A 20,983-nucleotide genomic window follows, 5' to 3' on the forward strand; every position below is an offset into this window, starting at 1 on the left:
TATTGTCAACATTTACAAGAATTAGAAAAGAAAAAGCACTTTATTGTCTTGAATGAGAGAAAAGTTTACTTTTTCCCGGTGACCAAAGTTCAAGGACACTTGGATCTTTGGACACCTTGGACCTTGGATCAGATGTTGACCTTCACACATGTGTCATCACTTTCACACAGTTTCACTTGAATGAAAATCAAAATTTTCAACAATGTTACACGAAAAAAAGACGTCAATTTCCATAAATTTGTGAGTGAAAATTGTTATCTTGAATTTATATAAATGTAAAATTACGAAATGTCATTTGATAAAATGGACAAAAACACTTTTCTTATCGTGTTACAGTTGTGAACTCAGGGATTTTATAGGTTAACATTTGTTTATCGTCTCTCGTGAATTTATTATAATTTACAAAAATTATAAGAATATTGAGAAAAAAAACGAGCGAGATATTCGAAAATTGCTAATTGTGTCATCAAATGTTAATTTCTAAAAGAAATTCAAGGAGAAAAATTTTGAGGTTAGTTTCCATGCTCCAATTTTCTGTTTACATTTTGTTGTGATTTTGTTTTTAAGCACATTTTTTATTATTTTTACCAAATTTATAGAATTATTTTAGATTTTTAATTTAATTATTTCAATATTTTTTATTGAAATTAAAAATATTTTAACTCGACAGTAAATGTAAATTTACAGTATAATTAATTCTTGGTGATGCAATATATTTAAGTATAAAGTAATTTTTCTTTATTTTCATTATTGAAAAGAGTTTCAATTATTAACATTTAAATAATATTGGAATTTAAATATTTTTCTGCGAAAAACAAAGTTTTATTTTGACAATAACGAAGATGAATATTAATAAAAGAAAGTTTCTCTTTTAAATTATTCAAATTCCTAATTCAATGTCAATAGAAAATTAGAAATTTCATAATAGTTTTGATGAAATTAAAAACTGGTTTTTTAGGAAGAAAATAGCGATAGTTTCCTTTAATGAAGTAAATAATAGTTTTTTTAAATTTAAATTAAGAGAGAAAAAGTCTATAAATATTATTTAGATTTTAGGATTTCGATAATGTTATTGTCAAGGAGATTGTTTAAAGCCGCTGCTATCGGTACAATTGGTTTAGGAACTTTTGCATCGTTACGAGCGAACGAATATGATATTGGATCAATTGGAATTGTTCGATTGGGACGAGCGGCAGTTACAGTTTTTGTAATTGGCAATTATTATCAAAAACATCTCTATAAAGCAAAAGTTCTTAAAGGAACCGAAGAATATGAGACATTAAAATCGGAGGCTCATAAATTTGGTGCTCAAAAACTTTTGGAACTTTGTTGCGCCAATAAAGGAGTTTACATTAAGGTAAAATAATCTTTATTCTCCATTTTTCTTTTTTGTAAATAAAACTTTCAAATAAGGCAAAGAAATTGAAATAAAATAGAAATAGAAATAAAAATAAAAATAAAAATAGAAATAGAAATAGAAAAAGAAAAATAGAAATAAAAATTAAAATAGAAATAGAAAAATAAAAACCGAAAATATTTAAGGTTGGACAACACATTGGTGCTTTGGATTATCTTCTACCTCAGGAATATGTGACGAAATTGCGAATTTTACACAGTGCCGCGCCTCAATCATCATTTAATGATGTGCTAACGGTAATAAAAGAGGATTTCAAAAAAGATCCATACGAAATATTTGATTCAATTGAAAAAGATCCATTGGGCACAGCAAGTCTTGCACAAGTTCATAAAGCAATTCTCAAAAATGGAACATCCGTGGCAGTTAAAGTGCAACATCGTTCAGTTAAAACAAATGCCTATGTCGATGTTAAAACAATGGCAACATTGGTGAAAATTACGTCGTGGATTTTTCCCGATTTCAAATTCGATTGGCTCGTGGAGGAGACGCAGAAAAATATTCCCCGTGAATTAGATTTCACTCAGGAAGGCAGGAACGCCGAGAAACTCGAAAATCTCTTCAAAGATTATCATTGGCTAAAGGTTTTTGCTTTTTTTTTATAATTTTATATATATGTTAATTAATAATTTCAGGGTTGACTCAGATCAAGGAAAAAGTCAGCAATTTTTTCTAATACAAAACCTTCAATTTTTTCTATTTCTAACAATAATTTCTTTTTAAATAAATTAATTCTTGAAAATCTATCATAAAATTATTACTTAGAAATTATTTAATGAATAATTTTACTTACATATTTCAAAATTAACTGAATTTTAAGAGTTGCGTATACAATTTTCATAAATAGATGAAATGAACTTCAACATACATAAATAAATTAATATCAAAAGTTTTTAATATAAAATTTTATAAAATATTACCTTTTAATGAATTTAATTATAAATTTTAAACATCTTAGATTTTTGAAAAATTTTAATAATTAAAATTCTTCTGAAATTAGTTAAATTTGTTAATTATTAAAAATAATGGATTTATAGAAGAATTTAAGTTAAACCCCCCCCCCCAAAATTGAATTTTGGAGAAAGTACAAATGATTGGAGAAATTCAATTATTTTCAAAAGTAATAAAATTCTTAGCAAAAATTCAATTATGTTGAAATTTTTTTTAAAATTCTCGTCAAAATTTCAATTATCTATATACCTAAATAATAAAATTCTTTTCCGAAATTCAATTATTTTAAAAAACATTTAATAAAATTCTTGGCAAAATTTCAATTATTTTCAAAAATTTTCCCCCGTTCAATGATTTTCAATATCTACTGTTCTAATGAAATTTTCCAAAACAATTCAATTGTTTAAACAAAAATGTTGGAATTCAATTATTTACAAATTTTTTATAAATTTCTTCCCAACAATTTAATTATTTTAAAAAATAATAAAAATTTCATTGGAATTCAATTGTTAACAAGTTTTTTTTCTAAATTTCATCGCAATGATTCAATTATTTTCATTAATAATAAAATTCTTCTCAGGAATTCAATTATTTTTGATAATTTTAATAAAATTCTTAGCAACTATTCAATTTTTTTTCATAAATAACTAAATTCATCGGAGGATTTGAATTATTTTTAATACAATTTTAAAGGAATTGCTCAAAAAATGTAATTATTTTTAAAAATTTAATTTAAATTTCTCGAAAAAATCAATTATTTAAAAAAATGTTTTTTTTAATTTATTTGGAAGAATTCAGTTATTATTTTCAAAAATATTAGAATTTTTTTTACAAGATTTCAATTATTTTAAAATATTTTAATAAAATTGTTCGAAAGAAATCCATTATTTAAAATATAATAATTTTTTTTTGAAATAATTCAAATTTAATGTTAATAGATAAACAAATAAATAATTCGGATAACTTTTTTTATATTTAATAAAATTCTTCCCAAGAATTCAATTATTTACATAAATAATTCTTCCAAAGAATTCAATTATGTCGATAAAAAACAAAATTATTCCGAAAAATTCTATTATTTTGAGGCATTTTAATAAAATTCTTTGCAAAATTTAATTATTTTCATAAATAATAATATTCATCACAAGAATTCAATTATTTTTAAAAGTAATAAATTTCTTTTTGGAAATTCAATTATTTTTAAAAGTTATAAATTTCTTCTTGGAAATTTAATTATTTTAAAAAATTCTAATTAAATCGTTCCCAAGAATTCAAATATTTTCATAAATATTAAAATGTTTTTTAGGTTCTTAAAAATTTTATTAAAATGTGTGAAAATAATTTAATTATTTAAAAATTTGTTGATAGAATTCTTTATGAAAATTTAATTTCAAGAAACATTCAATTCATTTAATAATTTATTTATTTTGTATTTAAATTATTTCAATTAATTTTGGTTAAATTTTTTATGAGGAATTGAAATATTTTCAATAAATTTTTAATTAAATTCCTCGAAGAAATTCAATTAAGTAGTTTTAAAAATTTTAATGAAAATTCTTAGCAAGATTTCAATTATTTTCATAATTTGTAAAATTTTTGGCAAGAATTTAATTGTTTTAAAGAATTTTAATAAAATTCTTTGCAGAAATGCAATTATTTGAAAAATTTGACAATATATATTATTTATGAGAGTTGAATTATTTTTTTAATTAATAAAATTCTTTGTAGGAATTTAATTATTTTAAATAATTTCAATAAAAATCTTCTCCAAAATTTTATTATTTTACAAAATTTTAATAAAATTCTTTATAAGAAAGTAATTTAATTAAGTACTTTGAAAAAATTTAATTCTTTTCTTAAATAATAAAATTCTTCGTAGAAATTCAATTTTTTTGAATAATTTTGGTAAAATGTTTTATAATAATTCACTTATTTTTAATACAATGTTGTCAAAAGAATTCAATTATTTAAAAATTTGTTTATAAAATTCTTTATGGGAATTGAATTTCAAGAAACACTCAATTATTCAATAAATTAATTACTTTCTTATTTAAATAATTAAATTCTCGTAGAATTTTTATATAAAAATTGATTATTTATAAATGAATTTTAGTTAAAATTTCGGATGACAATTGAATATTAAAAGCATTATAGTGTGAATTTTAAGAAATAATTGAATTTTGAAAAGATTTCAAATTAAAATCTTTAAAAATTAAAATTTTTTATACTTTTAACTCTTTTAACTAAAAATTCTGTAGAATTTATTTTTTTTGAAAATGTTTACTTGAATTTTTATTGGAATTATTTCAAGTTTTTATTTTCTAATTACAATTGAAGAATTTCCAAATTATCGATGAATTTTCGTAAAATTGAATTGTAAACAAATGTTTGAAAATTTTCAAAGATTTTTTTGAAAAATTATGAAAAATAATTGATTTAAAGAAGAATTTTAGTTATAAATTTGAGAAAATAATAATTGAATTGAAATTATGAAAATAATTTTGAAGAAATTACAGTAACAATATTCATATAATATAAAATAATGATTTTATCAATCGGTCATCTTTAATTATTATTAAACATGAAGAAATTGATCACTTCGAGTTGAAGACTCGGAGTGATTAATTTCTTCGTGTTTTATATTAAATATTCTTATAAGTTATTGAATTTCAAAAAAGTTTGCATTCGAATCTTTTGAAGAATTTTAATTCCTATGGAAAAATAATAATTAAATGTTTATTGAAAAAAGAAGTTGTTGATGTTTCCGAATAATTTTACTTGTAGAGAAATTCGCAAATAAAAATATAGAAAATTTGTTTAGTATCCAATCATTTTTAGAGTGAATCAGAATATTATTTGATGCCAGGGAAGAAGTGAAAATCTTTTGTCCGGAAATCAAGGGAAAAACAAAATTAAATTTTCGTAGCAATCCTGAATTTTGAATTTAAAGAAATGAATTTTTCAGATACCGAAAATTTATTGGGACATTTCTTCGTCCCGTGTGCTGACAATGGAATTCATGGAGGGTGGACAAATAAACGATGTCGATTATTTAAAGAAAAATGGAGTGAATTTTTTCGAAGTTACCAATAAATTAGGACGATTGTACAGTCACATGATTTTCATAACCGGCTTCGTTCATTCCGATCCACATCCAGGAAATATTCTCGTTAAAAAAAATGGTAGCGAAGCTGATATTATTCTTCTCGATCATGGATTGTACGCGGATTTAACGAACGAATTTCGTTGGGAATATTCGAAACTCTGGTTGGCAATTCTCGACGGTGACAAGGTGGGTACAATTTTCAAAAAAAAAAAAAAAAGTATTTTGAAAATAAAATCGTTTACTATAAAAAAATTAAAAATAAAATTTTCAATTTAAAGGACGCGATGAAAGAGCATTGCACAAAATTGGGTGTCGGTGATTTTTACGGTCTACTTTCTTGTATGGTTTCGGGCAGAACTTGGGACACAATAATTCACGGTGTACAAAAGAAGAAATATTCAAAGACAGAGAAGGAACTTTTTCAAAAGGAAATACCAAATTTATTACCGCAGATAAGTAATGTTTTGCAAAAAGTCGATAGACAAATGTTATTAATTTTAAAAACAAACGATCTTATTCGCTGTATTGAATATACATTGAATACACAATCGAGAATGAATGCATTCATGGAAATGTCAAAGTGTTGTGTCAAATCTGTTTATGGTGAAAAATTCAAATATTCTCAAACAAATTTGTCACGTTGTAAACTTTCATTTTCTGAACAATGGACACTATTTAAATTATCTCTTTACTATGTTTATCTAGGAGTTTTAAATTTCAATATTTTAAAGTGTGTCGATTCACTTCGAAACAAGGATTTTTATCCTATTTAACGAAAATTGATTTTAGATAATTATTTTGCAAATTAACAAAATTTCTATTAATTGACAATTTTCCTTTTATTAAGGATTTTCTCTTCAAAATCAGTTTTGTAAAAATAATATAATAATTTCTGTAAAAAAATGTAATTGCTCTCTTGGGTCAAATTCCCAAAAAAAGGAAAATATTGTCAAATTTTATAAATCGTAAATTTATTTTTCTGAAAATAATTCTATTTTACAAGGGTGAATGGTATTTTTGTATATTTTTTCCAGTCTATATTAAGTGTTAAATTTTTTCTTTATATTAGACTTGCAGATTTTTTTTTCTTCTTGTAAAAAGTTTGTTTTTGTATGCTGGATGAAAATTTAAATGGTTTAAAAGTTTTTTTTCCGATGAAAAAAAAAAATTAACTTGTACAAAGTATATAATTTTAGTGCAAGTCATTTTTTTGTGCCATGTTAATTTAAATATTATTAATTTTTATAAAATAGAAAATTTTGTCACAAAAATTGTAAATATTCTTCTACAGCGATGTTTTGTATAAAGAAAAATGAGGTGAACGAAAAACTTATTTTTAAGATGAAATAGAAAAGGAGAATAATGTTAAAAATAATGATTAAAATAATAATGTTATTTTTATTAATTGAAAAAAGTTTATTTACATTCTTTTCAAAAATTATATTAAACTAACGATTTCGACATATAGGGTCCATCTAATTCATAGCCTAGTTTCCGGTAATAATTCCTCGTTCCCACACCTGGAATTTCAAGTTTCATTTATAATTTCAAGTTCAATTAAAAATAAAAAAGATTTTTTAATTAAAAACTATACTATTTAATTTTAAATCAATTTTCTAATTTAATAAAACGTACCGGATATAACGGCAATTTTATTAGATCTGTGCTCAACTCTTGCAATTCTCTCCGCTTCTTCCATTAAAAGCATTCCAAATCCTTGATGTTGGAATTTTGTTGGATCACGAGCATTTACTGGTACGACACTTCCGTACACGTGTAATTCCCTTACTATTGAACATTTTTCCTTCAATTCCGGTCTAAGATAGTAAAAAAAATTGTAAACATTTTTCAGGGTTGCCACAAGTCAGAGAAATCAGGGAAAAGTCAGAGATTTTTTTATTAAATTACTGGAAAAAATTGAATTTTGGAGAAGTTACAAATGATTGCAGAAATTCAATTATTTTCAAAAGTAATAAAATTCTTCGCTAAAATTCAATTATTTTCAAAAGTTCAAAAAAAATTCTTGTCAAAATTCCAATTATCTTTAAAGATAATAAAATTCTTCTCCAAAATTCAATTATTTTTATATTAATGAGAATTCAATTTCAAGAAACATTCAATAATTTTTTTATTTTTGGATTTAAATTATTTCAATTAATTTTGATTACATTTTTTATGAGGAATTGAAATATTTTCAATAAAATTTTAATTAAATTCCTCGAAGAAATTTAATGATGTATTTTAAAAAATTTTAATAAAAATTCTCAGCAAGATTTCAATTTCATAATTTATAAAATTTTTGTCAAGAATTTAATTATTTTTAAGAATTTTAATAAAATTCTTTGTAGAAATTTAATTATTTGAAAAATTTGATAATATTATTTATGAGAATTGAATTATTTTTTTAATTAATAAAATTCTACCCAGGAATTTAATTATTTAAAATAATTTCAACAAAAATCTTCGCAAAAATTTTATTACTTTAAAATGTTCCAATAAAATTCTTTACATGAAAATAATTTGATTAAATACGTTGAAAAAATTTAATTCTTTTCGTAAATAATAAAATTCTTCTAATGAAATACAATTTTATTGAAAAATTTTGGTAAAATTCTCTAGAAGAATTCACTTATTTTTAATACAATGTTGTCAAAAGAATTCAATTATTTAAAAATTTGTTTATAAAATTCTTTATGAGAATTCAATTTCAAGAAACATTCAATTATTCAATAAATTAATTACTTTCATTTCGTATTTAGATAATTGAATTCTCGTAGAATTTTTTAATAATAATTGATTTTTAAAAATGAATTTTAGTTAAAATTTTATATAATGATTGAATATTAAAAGCATTAATTTGTAGAAATAATTGAATTTTGAAAAGGTTTTAAATTTAAATCTTTGAAAATTTGAATTTTTCATACTTTTAACTAAAAATTCTGTACAGAATTAGTTTTTTTGATAAAGTTTAATTGGATTTTTTTAAAATATTATTTAAAGTTTTTATTTTCTAAATATTTCATTGAAGAATTTTCGAATAATCGAAATGTCGTAAAGCTGAATTGTAAATGAATAGATTTGAAAATTTTCAAGGAACTTTTGCAAAAATTATTAAAAATAATATTGATAATTAAATTCTTTGGAAGAATTTTGATAAAATTGTATTAAAAAGTAATTGAAATTCTATGAAGAATTTTATTATTTACGAGAATTATTGAATTCTTGCAGCGAATTTTTATTACATTTTTTTTAAATAATTGAAATCTTGTGAAGAATTTTATTATTTATGAAAATAATTGAATTCTTGCGACGAATTTTATTATTTAGTAGAATAATTGAATTCTTGAAACAAATTTTAATACAATTTTTTTAAATAATTGAATTCTTTTGAGAAATTTTATTAAAATAGTAACTATTGAAAATATTTTAATTTCAGAGAAAAATTTCATTATTTGTGAAATGTAATTGAATTCTTGCAAAAATCGAATATTTTTACTTTTAGAGAAATTTGCAAATAAAAGTATTAGAAAAATTTTTTTTAATTAGGTATCTAATAATTTTTAGAGTGAATCAAAATATTCTTTAGGGTCAGGGAAATAGTTAAAATCAGTCAGGAAAAAGTCTGGAAATCAGGGAAAAACAAAATTAATTTTTTATGGCAATTCTGATTTTTTTTAAATTTCTTTTTTAAATGAAAAAAAAAAAATTGAATTAAAATATTTAATGGAATTATTGATAAAGAATTGTAAAGAATTGAATAAAAAGAAAACATACCTAAATGTTTCATTCGAACATTTTCGAAGTCTCAATAAACCAACTAAAATATCCTTTGTCGGATCCTCATAAGAGAGAAATGTCTCCCAACCATTGTTTGCGACATAATCTCTTCTAATTAATTCAACCTCATGGGGTTGAACTTTATTGTGTATTTCCTGAATTCCAACTTCCCTTGTGCGAACATCACGGCAATCGGTTCCAAAATCCTTCATTCTCGCGAGTGCCAATTCTCTCAGATTTCCATGCTCGACGCCAGAGCTGAAATTATTTTTCGAAAAAAAACATTTATTAAGAGAAAACAAATAAATAAACAAATGATTTGATTTAATCTAAATTAATTTAATTTAAATAAATAAATAATTTTCTGTTTGTACCTGACTAAAGGCATTGGTATATCGCGTTGAACACGATAAACACGAGTCCAGGGTGGAATTAATGCGAGAATTCGAGCGATTAAATCAACGAGAACACCTGGAGGATAACTTTTGTATCTTCCCGTTTTCCATAATTCATACAAACCCGTACCACGTATCACTAAAGTCGGATAAATCTTTAGACCATCGGCTCGAAAAGCGGGATTTGCGAAAAATTCCTGTAAATAAATAATTTGTCTTGGATTACAAAAATATTGTAGGGAAGAAATTAATTCCGTGTTAAATTGTAACTTACGACAAATTGTTCAATATCTCTTTCGATATCGACATTCGGTAAATCTGGCATCATGTGTGCAATCACTTTAAATCCAGCGTCTTTAGACAAATGAAAACTTTCACAAACAGCTCGCACAGTGTGACCACGATTTGAATCACGAGCTACGTCTTCATAAACTGATTGCACTCCAATTTCCAAGCGGGTGCAACTATTTTTTAAAAATAAACACAAATTAGTATTTTTTTTTTACTATTTTTAACAATTTTTCAGTACTTTTAGGTATTTTTCAAGATTTTAAACTATTTTCCAGTATTTCCAAGTATTTTTTAGGTCTTTTAAAAAATTTTGAATTGTTTTGAAGCATTTTTAGAAATTTCAGGCATCACAGTACCATTTTTCCTCAAAAAAGGTGAAAAGGGGAATTTTTTTCCTCAAAAAGGGGACAAAAATTTATTTGTTTATACAACTTGTACATATATATAATTTAAATTTTTTATCCCTAGCTTCTATAGATATTTTTAAAAATAATTCGTTTTTAATCAGAGTTGCCACAAAAATTTAATTTCGTTTTTCCCTGACTTTTCCCTGATTTCCAGACAAAGATTTGACTTTTTCCCTAAAGAATATTCTGCGATTCACTCTAAAAATGATTAGATACTCAAAAAAATGTTCTATTACATTTATTTATGAATTTCTTTAACTGTCAAATTATTCGAAAACAACAATAACTTCTTTTTTGAAAAAATATTTAATCATTATTGTTTTTCCATAGGAATTAAGATTTTCAAAACATTCGAATTCAAATCTTTTTGAAATTCAACAATTTACTCGGAGTTATCACTTTCTTCATGTTTTATAATAATTAAAGATGACTGAGTCATAATATAATTATTTTCTATATTGAGAAATGTTTTTACTGTAACTTCTTCAAAATTATTTTCATCATTTCAATTCAATTATTATTTTCTAGAATTTTTCACTAAAATTCTTCTTTAAATCAATTATTTACAATAATTTTTTTAAAAATTCAAAGAATTTTCAAATGTATTTGTTTACAATTCAATTTTACGAAATTTCATCAATTATTCGGAAATTCTTCAATTAATATATATTTGAAAATAAAAACTTCGAATAATTTCAATTAAACTTTTTGAAAAAAATTAATTCTACAGAATTGTTAGTTAAAAATATGAAAAATTCAGATTTTCAAAGATTTCAATTAGAAACTTTTTCAAAATTCATTTACTTCTAAAAATTCACGCTATAATGCTTTTAATATTCAATTATTATGTAAAATTTTAACTAAAATTCATTTCTAAATTATTTTCTAATAGAAAATTCTACGAGAATTCAATTATTCAAATACAAAAAAAAGTATTGAATAATCGAATGTTTCTTAATATTAAATTCTCATAATGAATGTTATCAACAAATTTTTTAATAATTTAATTCTTTCGTCGAATTTAAATAAAATTTTTAAAAATAATTACATTTTTCGAGGTATTCGATTAAAATTGTGGTAAAAATAATTGAACCTCTGCGATGAATTTGATTATTTATGAAAATAATGGAACTATTGCGAAGAAATTTATAAAATTATTTAATTATTCTAATAAATTATTTTATTATTTATGAAAATAATTAAACATTTGCGTAGAATTTTAATAAAATTTTCTTAAATAATTGAATTCTTTTGGAAAAATTTATTGAAGTAGATATTGAATATCATTGAATTTCGGAAAATTTTTGCAAATAATTGAAATTTTCCCAAGAATTTTATTAAAATTGAAATTTATTTTTGAAAATAATTGAATTTCGAAGAATTTTATTATTTATAAAGAGAATTGAAATTTTGTAGAGAATTTCTTTAAATTTTTTAATATAATTGAATTTCTGAGAAAAATTTTATTAATTTTGAAAATAATTGAATTTTTACATTCATTTGAAACTTCTCGAAAATTCAAATTTTTTTTAGTGTTTTTAACTAAAATGCCTCGTTAATTTCTTTATTTTGAATATTTAATTAAATATACATATCTATTTAAAAATTTAACTAATTTCAGAATAATATAATTTTTGAAAATTTTTGCAAAAATTTAATTACTTTAAAATAGATAATAATAAAAAATTCTAATAAAATTAATTAAAAATTGAAATTCTATAAAATTTGAAATTAAAATGTTTTGACGTTCATCTATTTATGAAAATTGTAAACGCAACTATTTTAAAATTCAATTAATTTTGAAATGTATAAATAAAATTATTCATTAAATAATTTCTAAGTTATAATTTTATGATAGTTCTTCAAGAATTAAGTTAAAAAAGGAAATTATTGTCAGAAATGGAAAAAATTGAAGGTTTTGTATTAGAATTTTTGTTTTTTCTAGATTAAACTATTAATAATAATATTTTAATTATTTGAATGTTAATTAATTATTTTTCTAAAGGTCTGCATTCTGTTGAATGAACCACCTTATAATTTATAAAATTCTTTACGATATCTATATTATTTAAATCATTAACATAAAAAGACTTATTTATATTATGTTGTGGTGTTAATAATCTGAATCAAAAATAAAACTCACTGAATTCTATAACATTGAGTCTAAATTTTATAATTACACTTTGAAAAAGATTTCAAAAAAAAAGTAAAACTTGTTTATCTTTGATTATAAAAAGGTGAAAAAGGGGACAAATCGTCAAAAAAAAGGTGATGAAATTGAAATAAGGGAACAAAAGGGGGAAAAGGGGACCAACTGTGATGCCTGACAGCATTTTTAAAAATTTTGAAGTATTTTTAGTTATTTTTAGACATTTTGAATTGTTATGTATAGTAATCGTGAAAAATATTATTACCCATAATTCAACATGTCTGACAAATGTTTTTTGAGACAATAATCGGGTCGTGTTTCAATTGTTATTCCAATGCATTTTGTTCGACTGCGTTCTGAATATTTAACAGCCTCGGCGACATTACTGCTCACGTGTCCTGAGAGAGCATCGTGTAAATTTCTAATGAAGTAATCCCTGTAATCTTCTGGCAAGGACATGAAAGTTCCACCCATTACGATAAACTCAACTTTATCAACACTGTGTCCCAATTGTTTTAACTGAATAACAAAAAAAAATTAAACAATCTTCTATATTAATAATCGCTGTGTTCCGGCAATCTGTTCACAGCAGTTCGCACTTTGAAGTTAGTTATTGTTTGATTATTTGTTTCTTAACTTTTTAAATAATTTTTCATTTTAAATATTTTCAATTTTAAAATTAAAATATATTGAAAATTATCAAATTGTTCGAAAGAATTTTATCAAAAAATTTGATAATAATAGAATTCCTTCGAAGAATTTTATTATTTAGGAAAATAATTGAATTCTCGTGAAGAATTTTGTTCAAATTTTTGAAAATTCCAACTAAATTCTTTTTGAAGAATTTCTTTGAATTTTTTTTTTTAAATAAATCGTGTTTGTTAATAATTGAAATTAAACATTTAATTATTGAATTTTATTAAAATTTTATTAAAATTCGAAATACCTATTTAAGTAAAATTATTCATTAAATAATTTCTAAGTAATAATTTTATGATAGTTCTTTAAGAATTAAGTTATTTAAAAATAAATTATTGTCAGAAATAGAAAAAATTGAAGATTTTATATTAGAATTCGTGGTAATTTCATAGTTCATGAGGCAAATAAAAAATCCCCCACCTGTTCAACTCGATGTCTAGTTTGTAAGAAAGGATTATATCGAGCTCGAATTGCTCGCATTGACGTTGGCTCATATCCAGTATAGGATTGTGTCGAATATTCAAAGTCAGAATCCGGACCACCAGGACAATAAACGCAAATATTTCCCGTCATGTTTATGTGAGGACATCTGTGTGGTTTACACATTACAGCGACAACTGCTATCTAAAAACAAAATTAAACATTTAAACGATTTAAACAAAAATATAAAATCAAAATAACAAAATAGAAATTTAATTTTATAAACTCACACCACTGGCAGTTCGCACTGGTTTTGCTTTTAATTTTGGCAAAAGAATCTTTTTATAATCCGCAGGAACAGCAGCTATAATTTCAACAAGTCTTGGCGATGAGTCTAATCCATATTTCGATGATATTCGAGCTTTTAATTTATTTAAATCCACATCTCGTTGTTGCTCGTGTGCAAGTAATAATTCATGAATTATTTCTCCAATTGTCATCATATGACGTTCTGCCTTGCTCTCGGCAAAGTCTAAACAATAATAATGAATTAACACAATCCAAGGCTTCACATTGCCCCTAAAAAGTATTTTGGGGGAAATAGGGGACTGAAAATTAAAAAATAGGGGACTTTTAGGGGACCATAAAAATTGGTTAAATAAAGATAAAAATATAATTTATTTATACAGGGTTGCCACAAAAATTTAACTTTATTTTTCCCTCACTTTTCCCTGATTTCCAAACACAACTTTCACTTTTTCCCTGACCCTAAAGAATATTCTGATTCACTCTCAAAATTATTAGATACTCAAAAAAATGTTTTATTAAATTTATTTACAAATTTCTTCAAAAGTTTTCTTCGAAAACATCAATAGTTTTATTTTAAATAAATATTTAATCATTTTTTTGCATTGGAATTAAGATGTTAAAAAATTTTTAATTCAAACCTTTTCAAATTGAACAACTCATAAGAATATTATTATAAAACATAAAGAAATAATTAAAGATGACCGACTGACAAAATCATTAGTTTATTATTATAAGAATATTGTTACTGTAATTTCTTCAAAATTATTCCTATCATTTCAATTCAATTAACATTTTCTAGAATTTTTAACTAAAATTCTACTTTAAATCAATAACATAAATTATTATTCAATTAAACTTTTTCAAAAAAATTAATTCTACAGAATTGTTAGTTAAAAGTACGAAAAACAATTGTAATTTAATTCTACGAGAAATCAATTATTTAAAAACAAAAATAAATAATATTGAATGTTTCTTAAAATTTAATTTTTACGAAGAATTGTATTAACAACTTTTGAAAATGTTTAATTTCTTTTAAGGAATTTAATTAAAATTTTAATGGAATTTATTCTATTAAAGAATTTTATAACAATTTTTGAAAATAATTGAAAACTTTTTAAAGAATTTTATTAAATTTTTTAAAACTAATTGAATTCCTGAGAAGAATTTAAATAATAATTGTTGAAAACAATTGAATTCATGAGAAGAATTTTTAAAAAATTTTTGAAAATAATTGACTTCTTGAGAAAAATTTTAAAAAAATTTTTGACAATAATTTAAAGAATTTCCCTATCTATTTATAAATATAATTTACTTCTTGACGAGAATTTTAAAAAAATGTTGAAAATAATTTAATTTCTGCAAAGTATTTTATTACTTTTCAAAAGAATTAAATTCTTGTGATGAATATTGATATTTATCAAAATAATTGAATTTTGGAAAAGAATTTTAATAAAATTCCTTAGAATAATTGATTTTATGGGAAGAATTTATGCGATTTTGTTGTTTATCAAGCTAATTGAATTCTTTCGCAAAAGTACTTAAAAATTTTTGAAAATAATTGATTTTCTGCGACGAATTAAATGTTATTTATGAAAATATTTGAATTATTGCAACGAACTATATAGTTTAATTGAATGTTTCTTAACATTTAATTCTTTCCTCAAGTTTGAATAAAATTTTTAATAATAATTGCATTTTTTAAGGAATTTATTTAAAATTGTATTAAAAATATTTGAAATTCTGCGATGAAAATAATTGAATTCGTAAATGAAATTTTATTATTTGTGAAAATAATTGAAACTTTTAAAATTTGTATCAACAAGTTTTTTTTATAATTAAATCTATTGATAAATTTTATGAAAATAGTAAATATTTAAAAACATTGAATTGCGAAAAACTTTTAAAAATAATTGAAATGTTGCAAAGAATTTTATTTAAATTTTTGAAAATAATTGAATTTTTGGCGAAAAAATTTGCTATTTATAAAAATAATTGAATTCGTACAAAGTATATTATTAAATTTTGTTTAAATAATTGAAATTTTGACAAGAATTTAATTAAAATTTTTGACAATAATTGAATTCTTGAGAAGAATTTTGATATTTATCAAAATAATTGAATTTTGGAAAAGAATTTCATTAAAAATCCTTAAAATAATTGATTTTATGGGGAGAATTTTTTGGTTATCAAGATAATTGAATTTTTTTGCAGAATTACTTAAAAATTATTGAAAATAATTGATTTCCTGCGACGAAAAAAATAGGGTACGTTTATAGGGGCCAAAATTAAAAAAAGGGGACTTTTAGGGAAATAGGGGACAGACCGTGAAGCCTGCAATCCTTTTAAACATAGGTATAGAATTAATATTTTAAATTAATAATAAAAATTAATAAAAAATAATATGTCAAAATAGTTATGAGGTTATGTTGACTTTATGAAATATGCAAAAGATTTTCTTAATTCCAGATAAATTTATTAAATATTAAAAAATATTGTAATATTTATATATAAAAAAACTCTTGTTCTATATAATTCCTATTTTTATAATCTTTAAAATGATTGAAATAAAAAACATTCGAAAAAGAGGTTATGTATTCAATTGAATGTAGAAAGTTGCGGATTATTTCAGTTGATATTAATAAAAAATTACAAGTATAGATAAATTACAATTAAAATTACCTTTTGGTTTTTTCACCATAATGGTAACTTAAAAGCTAGTCGAATAAAATGATAAATAAACAATAATAAACACGTTTACTGTTTATTTGACGACTTCTGTAGTCTACTCGAGTGAATATAGCTGATTACAATTGGACAAAACTTCTAAAGTCTATAGTGCATAAAGGCGCGTTCACACATTGGCTTTGCAGTAGTGATGGGATATCGAAAAAATTTGATATCGATATTACGCTTATCGATATTGCATCTGTAATATCGATATTTAAAAATATATCGTTATCGAAAATAAATATCGATATATCGTAAAAACGATATCGCGCATGCGCAGAACTCTAAGAAATTTTTGAATGTGTATTTGATATTATTAATAATTATTTATTTAATATTATTTTTCAATAAATATAAAGAACGTAAATAAATTAAGTCACTTTCTTTTTAAAGAAAAAAATAAAAAAATTTTAGAATAGGAAAATAAGGTTTTTATATTAATGTATATTTTATAGATATAATATATAAAGAAAACGTTTAATTATTAATTAATGAACATAGAAAATTTAATTTAAGTATATAAAGACTGTTTATTTGTAATAACCGAAATAAATAAAAACAAACTTTATATTTTTATGTAAACAAAATGATGACCTTTAATGCTTTAAAAATGACAGCTTTCAATAAAACTTTCGAACTTGCATATATTCAAAGAACAGGGATAACAATCATAACCTCAAAATTTACATTATTTTTACCACATAAAGGCCAACGCAGAATAGATCTTTAACCGGAACCGTAATCGTAACCGAAAGCATAGAATGGGTTAGAGAAGGATAAACAATATACCTTTCCTTCTTTAACTTATTCTAACCGTTACGCTTACGATTATTAAAGATTTTATTCTGCGTTGGCCTAAAAATCAATGTAAAAAATGGTTTAAAAGTTTTGTTTACGTTATAAATATTTTATAATATAAGAGTTTTATAATTAGGTACTTATATTTAGTACTTCTTAATAGTTACTTAATTTCTTAATTAAAAAAAAACTCAAAACGTGTGACACATCGTGTGGTCGTTACGCGGTTGCGCGCTAGAATTATCGATATTAAAAATTTTATCGATAACGGTAACAATATATCAAAACGTTAATATCGATATTAAAATATCGATTATCGTGACATAGATATCGATATGTTCCGATATTTAATATCGATATCCCATCACTACTTTGCAGAGCACTTTGAAGTACTTTGTTTTGACACTTTCTGATTGGCCTATAATATTTCACCATCCAATGAAAATGCGATACCTGGTGATTGTTATCGATTCTTTGTCCAATCAGATTTAAAAGTAAATGGAAGTCTCCCAACCCTGTCTAATTGCATTTGTTTGTTTACATCGTTTACATTGAATTTTAAGTTTCAAATCTCATTGTTTTTTAATTAAATACTTAAAATCCTTTAAATGTTAGTAAAGAAAATTATTAAAGGAATATTAGGCTAGAAAGTATGCGTAATAATTTTTATAGATAGAAATTGAAAACTATGTTAAAATCATTCAGATCTTTAATATTCTGCGACTTTGTGTTGATTTAGAGGTTATGTTTATCTAACGGAGAAAATTGTGCGTGAATTTTCTCATTAAATTTGAAATATATCTTTTTATTTTCAATCTTTTCAATTATGTCTATTAATTATGGATTTTGTGATCTGTGCATCAATTATGCTAATGACGATAAAAAACGTTTACGTGAGCTGTTATTAAAAGTTTATTCCAGTACGTTATATTTTTATATTCCCAAAATTTATTGAAATATTATTATTATTATATTATTTATATTTATTTTTTATATTAATTAACAAATTGTTGACTAATTTAGAAGATTAATTTTATATAAAAACAATAAATTTAATTGTCTTTCGACAGTGGGCTATGAAACAGTTGCAATAAACAGAAATGTAGACGAAAGTATTTTTGAAACGGAAAAGAAAAAAAAGAAGAAAGGTTTTTCAAACGAACCGACTGTTTGTCCTCTACCAGAACCTTTGGAAATTGAAGATCTTATTGAAGAATTTAGGGGAAAATTGAATATATTATCGAGAATAACATTTTCTTATTCTGATCCTGTCAGAACGCATTCTTTGGTTCGTTTCAATTTATTGTTTCTATTTTTTATTGTTTTAAAATAAACAACTTTTTTAAAATAGAAAACTTTTAGATAAAAGAAAAACTTATTTATAAAATTCTCTTCTTTCAGAATCAATCAGCAATTCTAAAAAAATACAATATATTTGCCGTACTACCAAAGAATAAAAATGCCTTTCAAGTAAATTATAATTTTTCTTATAAATATTTCTTTTTATGAGTAAATTTTTAATAAATAAAAATGAAATTCATCTTTTTTTATAGCACGCATGTTCGCAACTTAATACCGATATAATAACCGTGAATCCAACAAATATAGGATGGAAATTTACCAGAAAATTATATATGCAAGCAATTGAGAGGGGATTACATTTTGAAATTAAATATTCCGAAATAATTCAATCGAAGACTCGTAAATTTGCCATGAATTACTGTTATTTACTGTATACGTTTGGCAAAAGCAAGGTTTGCTTAAAAACTTACTTTTTTCATTATTTTAAAGTCTTAGAATTAAAAAATCTTTTTTTCGTTTTTTTTCCACAGAAAGTAATAATATCCAGTGGAACTGATGATGTGAATTTAATTCGAAATCCTTACGATATAATAGCATTGTATCCTTTAATATTATATTTTTCTATTAATTTATTTTCAAAAACTAAAATCCTCAATAATTTTTACATTATTTTTAAAAAATAAAATCCTTAATAAATAATTAGAGCGGCAGTTTTAGGATTAAACGAAGTAAAAGCAAAGGCTTCAATTTTGTCCCAGAGTCAGCAGGCAATTTTAAAATCTCGTATGTATTTTTCATTCTTTTCAATTTCTTAATTTACTTTCTATTTATTGGAAATCTTAGAGATTATTAATTTTCAGAAGCAAGAATTTATGGAAAATCTATTTTTACAATAAAAGTGGTACAAAACGAAAATTGTAGTGAAGATGAGGATGAAGAAGAAGAAGAAGAAGACGAAGAAGATATGGAAGAGGATATGGAAGAAGATTATGAGGAAAGTGTAATTAAAAAAATGAAATTGTAAATATAGGATTGCCACAAAAAATTAATTTTGTTTTTCCCTGACTTCGACTCGGAGTCATCGATTTCCTCATGTTTTATAATAAATTTAAGATGACAGAGTGATAAAATCATTATTTTATATCATAAGAATATTGTAACAATAAATTCAAATTTTCAAAGATTTTAATTTGAACCCTTTTCAAAATTAAATTATTTCTAAAAATTCACACTAGAATTCTTTTAATTTTCAATTATAATTTAAAATTTTAAGTGATATTCATTTTTTAATCAATTATTATTAGAAAATTTTTCGAGAATTCAATTATTTAAATAAAAAAATAAATAATTTATTCAATAATTGAATATTTCTAAAAATTGAATTTTTATGAAGAATTTTATCAAAATTTTGAAAAATAATTGAATTGTTTCCAAGAATTTATTTGAAGTTTAGAAAATAATTGAATTCTTTTGAAAAATTTTATTAAATAAATTATTTATTAAATAATTGAATTCTTGCGAAGAATTTTACTATATTTATAAAAATAATTGAATTCTTCCGAAAAATGTGTTTAAAATTTTTGAAAATAATTAATTTACTTCTAAAAACTTTATTGAAATTGTAATATAAATAATTGAAATTTTGCGATAAGTTTTGTTTTTTTATAAAAATAATTGAATTCTTGCAACGAATTTTATTAGTGAAAATAATTGAATTCCGGAGAAAAATATGATTATTTATGAAAATAATTAATTACTCGTGAAGAATTTCATTCAATTTTTTTTAATTAATTGAATTTTTCAAAATTTTTTAAAACTTTTGAAAAATAATTAAATTCTATTTAATTTAAGAAATTTCATTAAAAAATTGAAAATAATTGAAATCTGACAATGAATTAATAAAAAAATTTTTTTTTAATAATTGAATTCCTGTGAAAATGTTTATTTTTGAAATGAATTGAATTCTTGGGAAGAATTTTATTAAAATTTCATAAATAATTGAATTGCTTGGAAGAATTTTATTTTCTAAGAAAATAAATGAAATGTTTCGAAGATTTTTACAAACATTTTTGACAATAATTGTATTCCTAGGAGGAATTTTTTATTTTACGAAAATAATTTTATTTTACGACCCATTTTATTACAATTTTCCAAATTTATAAAGCATTTTATTTAAATTTTTTTGAATTAATTGAATTCTCAAGAAAAATTTTATTATTTATGAAAATAATTGATTTT

General features: G+C 22.4%; 3 protein-coding genes across 5 annotated transcripts; 2 read left to right on the forward strand and 1 right to left on the reverse strand.

Moving 5' to 3' along the window:
• The first annotated feature begins 81 nt into the window (after nucleotides 1-81).
• LOC122507964 (aarF domain-containing kinase 1) lies at nucleotides 82-6,323 on the forward strand. 2 transcript variants are annotated; one of them, XM_043620989.1, is made up of 6 exons: nucleotides 82-240; nucleotides 337-511; nucleotides 1,050-1,357; nucleotides 1,543-1,998; nucleotides 5,331-5,657; nucleotides 5,750-6,323. In XM_043620989.1, exons 3-6 carry the CDS (start codon nucleotides 1,067-1,069, stop codon nucleotides 6,242-6,244), a joined length of 1,569 nt encoding a protein of 522 aa, XP_043476924.1. In that variant the 5' UTR covers nucleotides 82-240; nucleotides 337-511; nucleotides 1,050-1,066; the 3' UTR covers nucleotides 6,245-6,323. The 2 variants fall into 2 exon arrangements, with proteins under 2 accessions (XP_043476924.1, XP_043476925.1); XM_043620990.1 differs by having other exon boundaries at nucleotides 127-511.
• Nucleotides 6,324-6,849: 526 nt separating this feature from the next.
• Nucleotides 6,850-16,736, reverse strand: LOC122507965 (elongator complex protein 3). The gene is made up of 9 exons (XM_043620991.1): nucleotides 16,598-16,736; nucleotides 13,900-14,141; nucleotides 13,610-13,813; nucleotides 12,756-13,009; nucleotides 9,918-10,107; nucleotides 9,623-9,840; nucleotides 9,246-9,506; nucleotides 7,107-7,288; nucleotides 6,850-6,991 (listed from the first exon to the last, which is right to left on the reverse strand). The coding sequence occupies exons 1-9, from the start codon at nucleotides 16,614-16,616 to the stop codon at nucleotides 6,915-6,917; spliced, it is 1,647 nt and encodes a 548-aa protein (XP_043476926.1). The 5' UTR covers nucleotides 16,617-16,736; the 3' UTR covers nucleotides 6,850-6,914.
• A 1,244-nt stretch (nucleotides 16,737-17,980) lies between these two features.
• LOC122507957 (protein GAMETOPHYTE DEFECTIVE 1) lies at nucleotides 17,981-19,861 on the forward strand. 2 transcript variants are annotated; one of them, XM_043620979.1, is made up of 7 exons: nucleotides 17,981-18,363; nucleotides 18,514-18,731; nucleotides 18,845-18,913; nucleotides 18,997-19,197; nucleotides 19,276-19,343; nucleotides 19,449-19,528; nucleotides 19,606-19,861. In XM_043620979.1, the coding sequence occupies exons 1-7, from the start codon at nucleotides 18,270-18,272 to the stop codon at nucleotides 19,767-19,769; spliced, it is 894 nt and encodes a 297-aa protein (XP_043476914.1). In that variant the 5' UTR covers nucleotides 17,981-18,269; the 3' UTR covers nucleotides 19,770-19,861. The 2 variants fall into 2 exon arrangements, with proteins under 2 accessions (XP_043476914.1, XP_043476915.1); XM_043620980.1 differs by having other exon boundaries at nucleotides 19,599-19,763.
• Nucleotides 19,862-20,983: the final 1,122 nt, after the last annotated feature.

The sequence above is a fragment of the Leptopilina heterotoma genome, unplaced genomic scaffold (assembly GCF_015476425.1).
Source record: "Leptopilina heterotoma isolate Lh14 unplaced genomic scaffold, ASM1547642v1 Lhet_52, whole genome shotgun sequence".
Taxonomy (NCBI): Eukaryota; Metazoa; Arthropoda; class Insecta; order Hymenoptera; family Figitidae; genus Leptopilina; species Leptopilina heterotoma.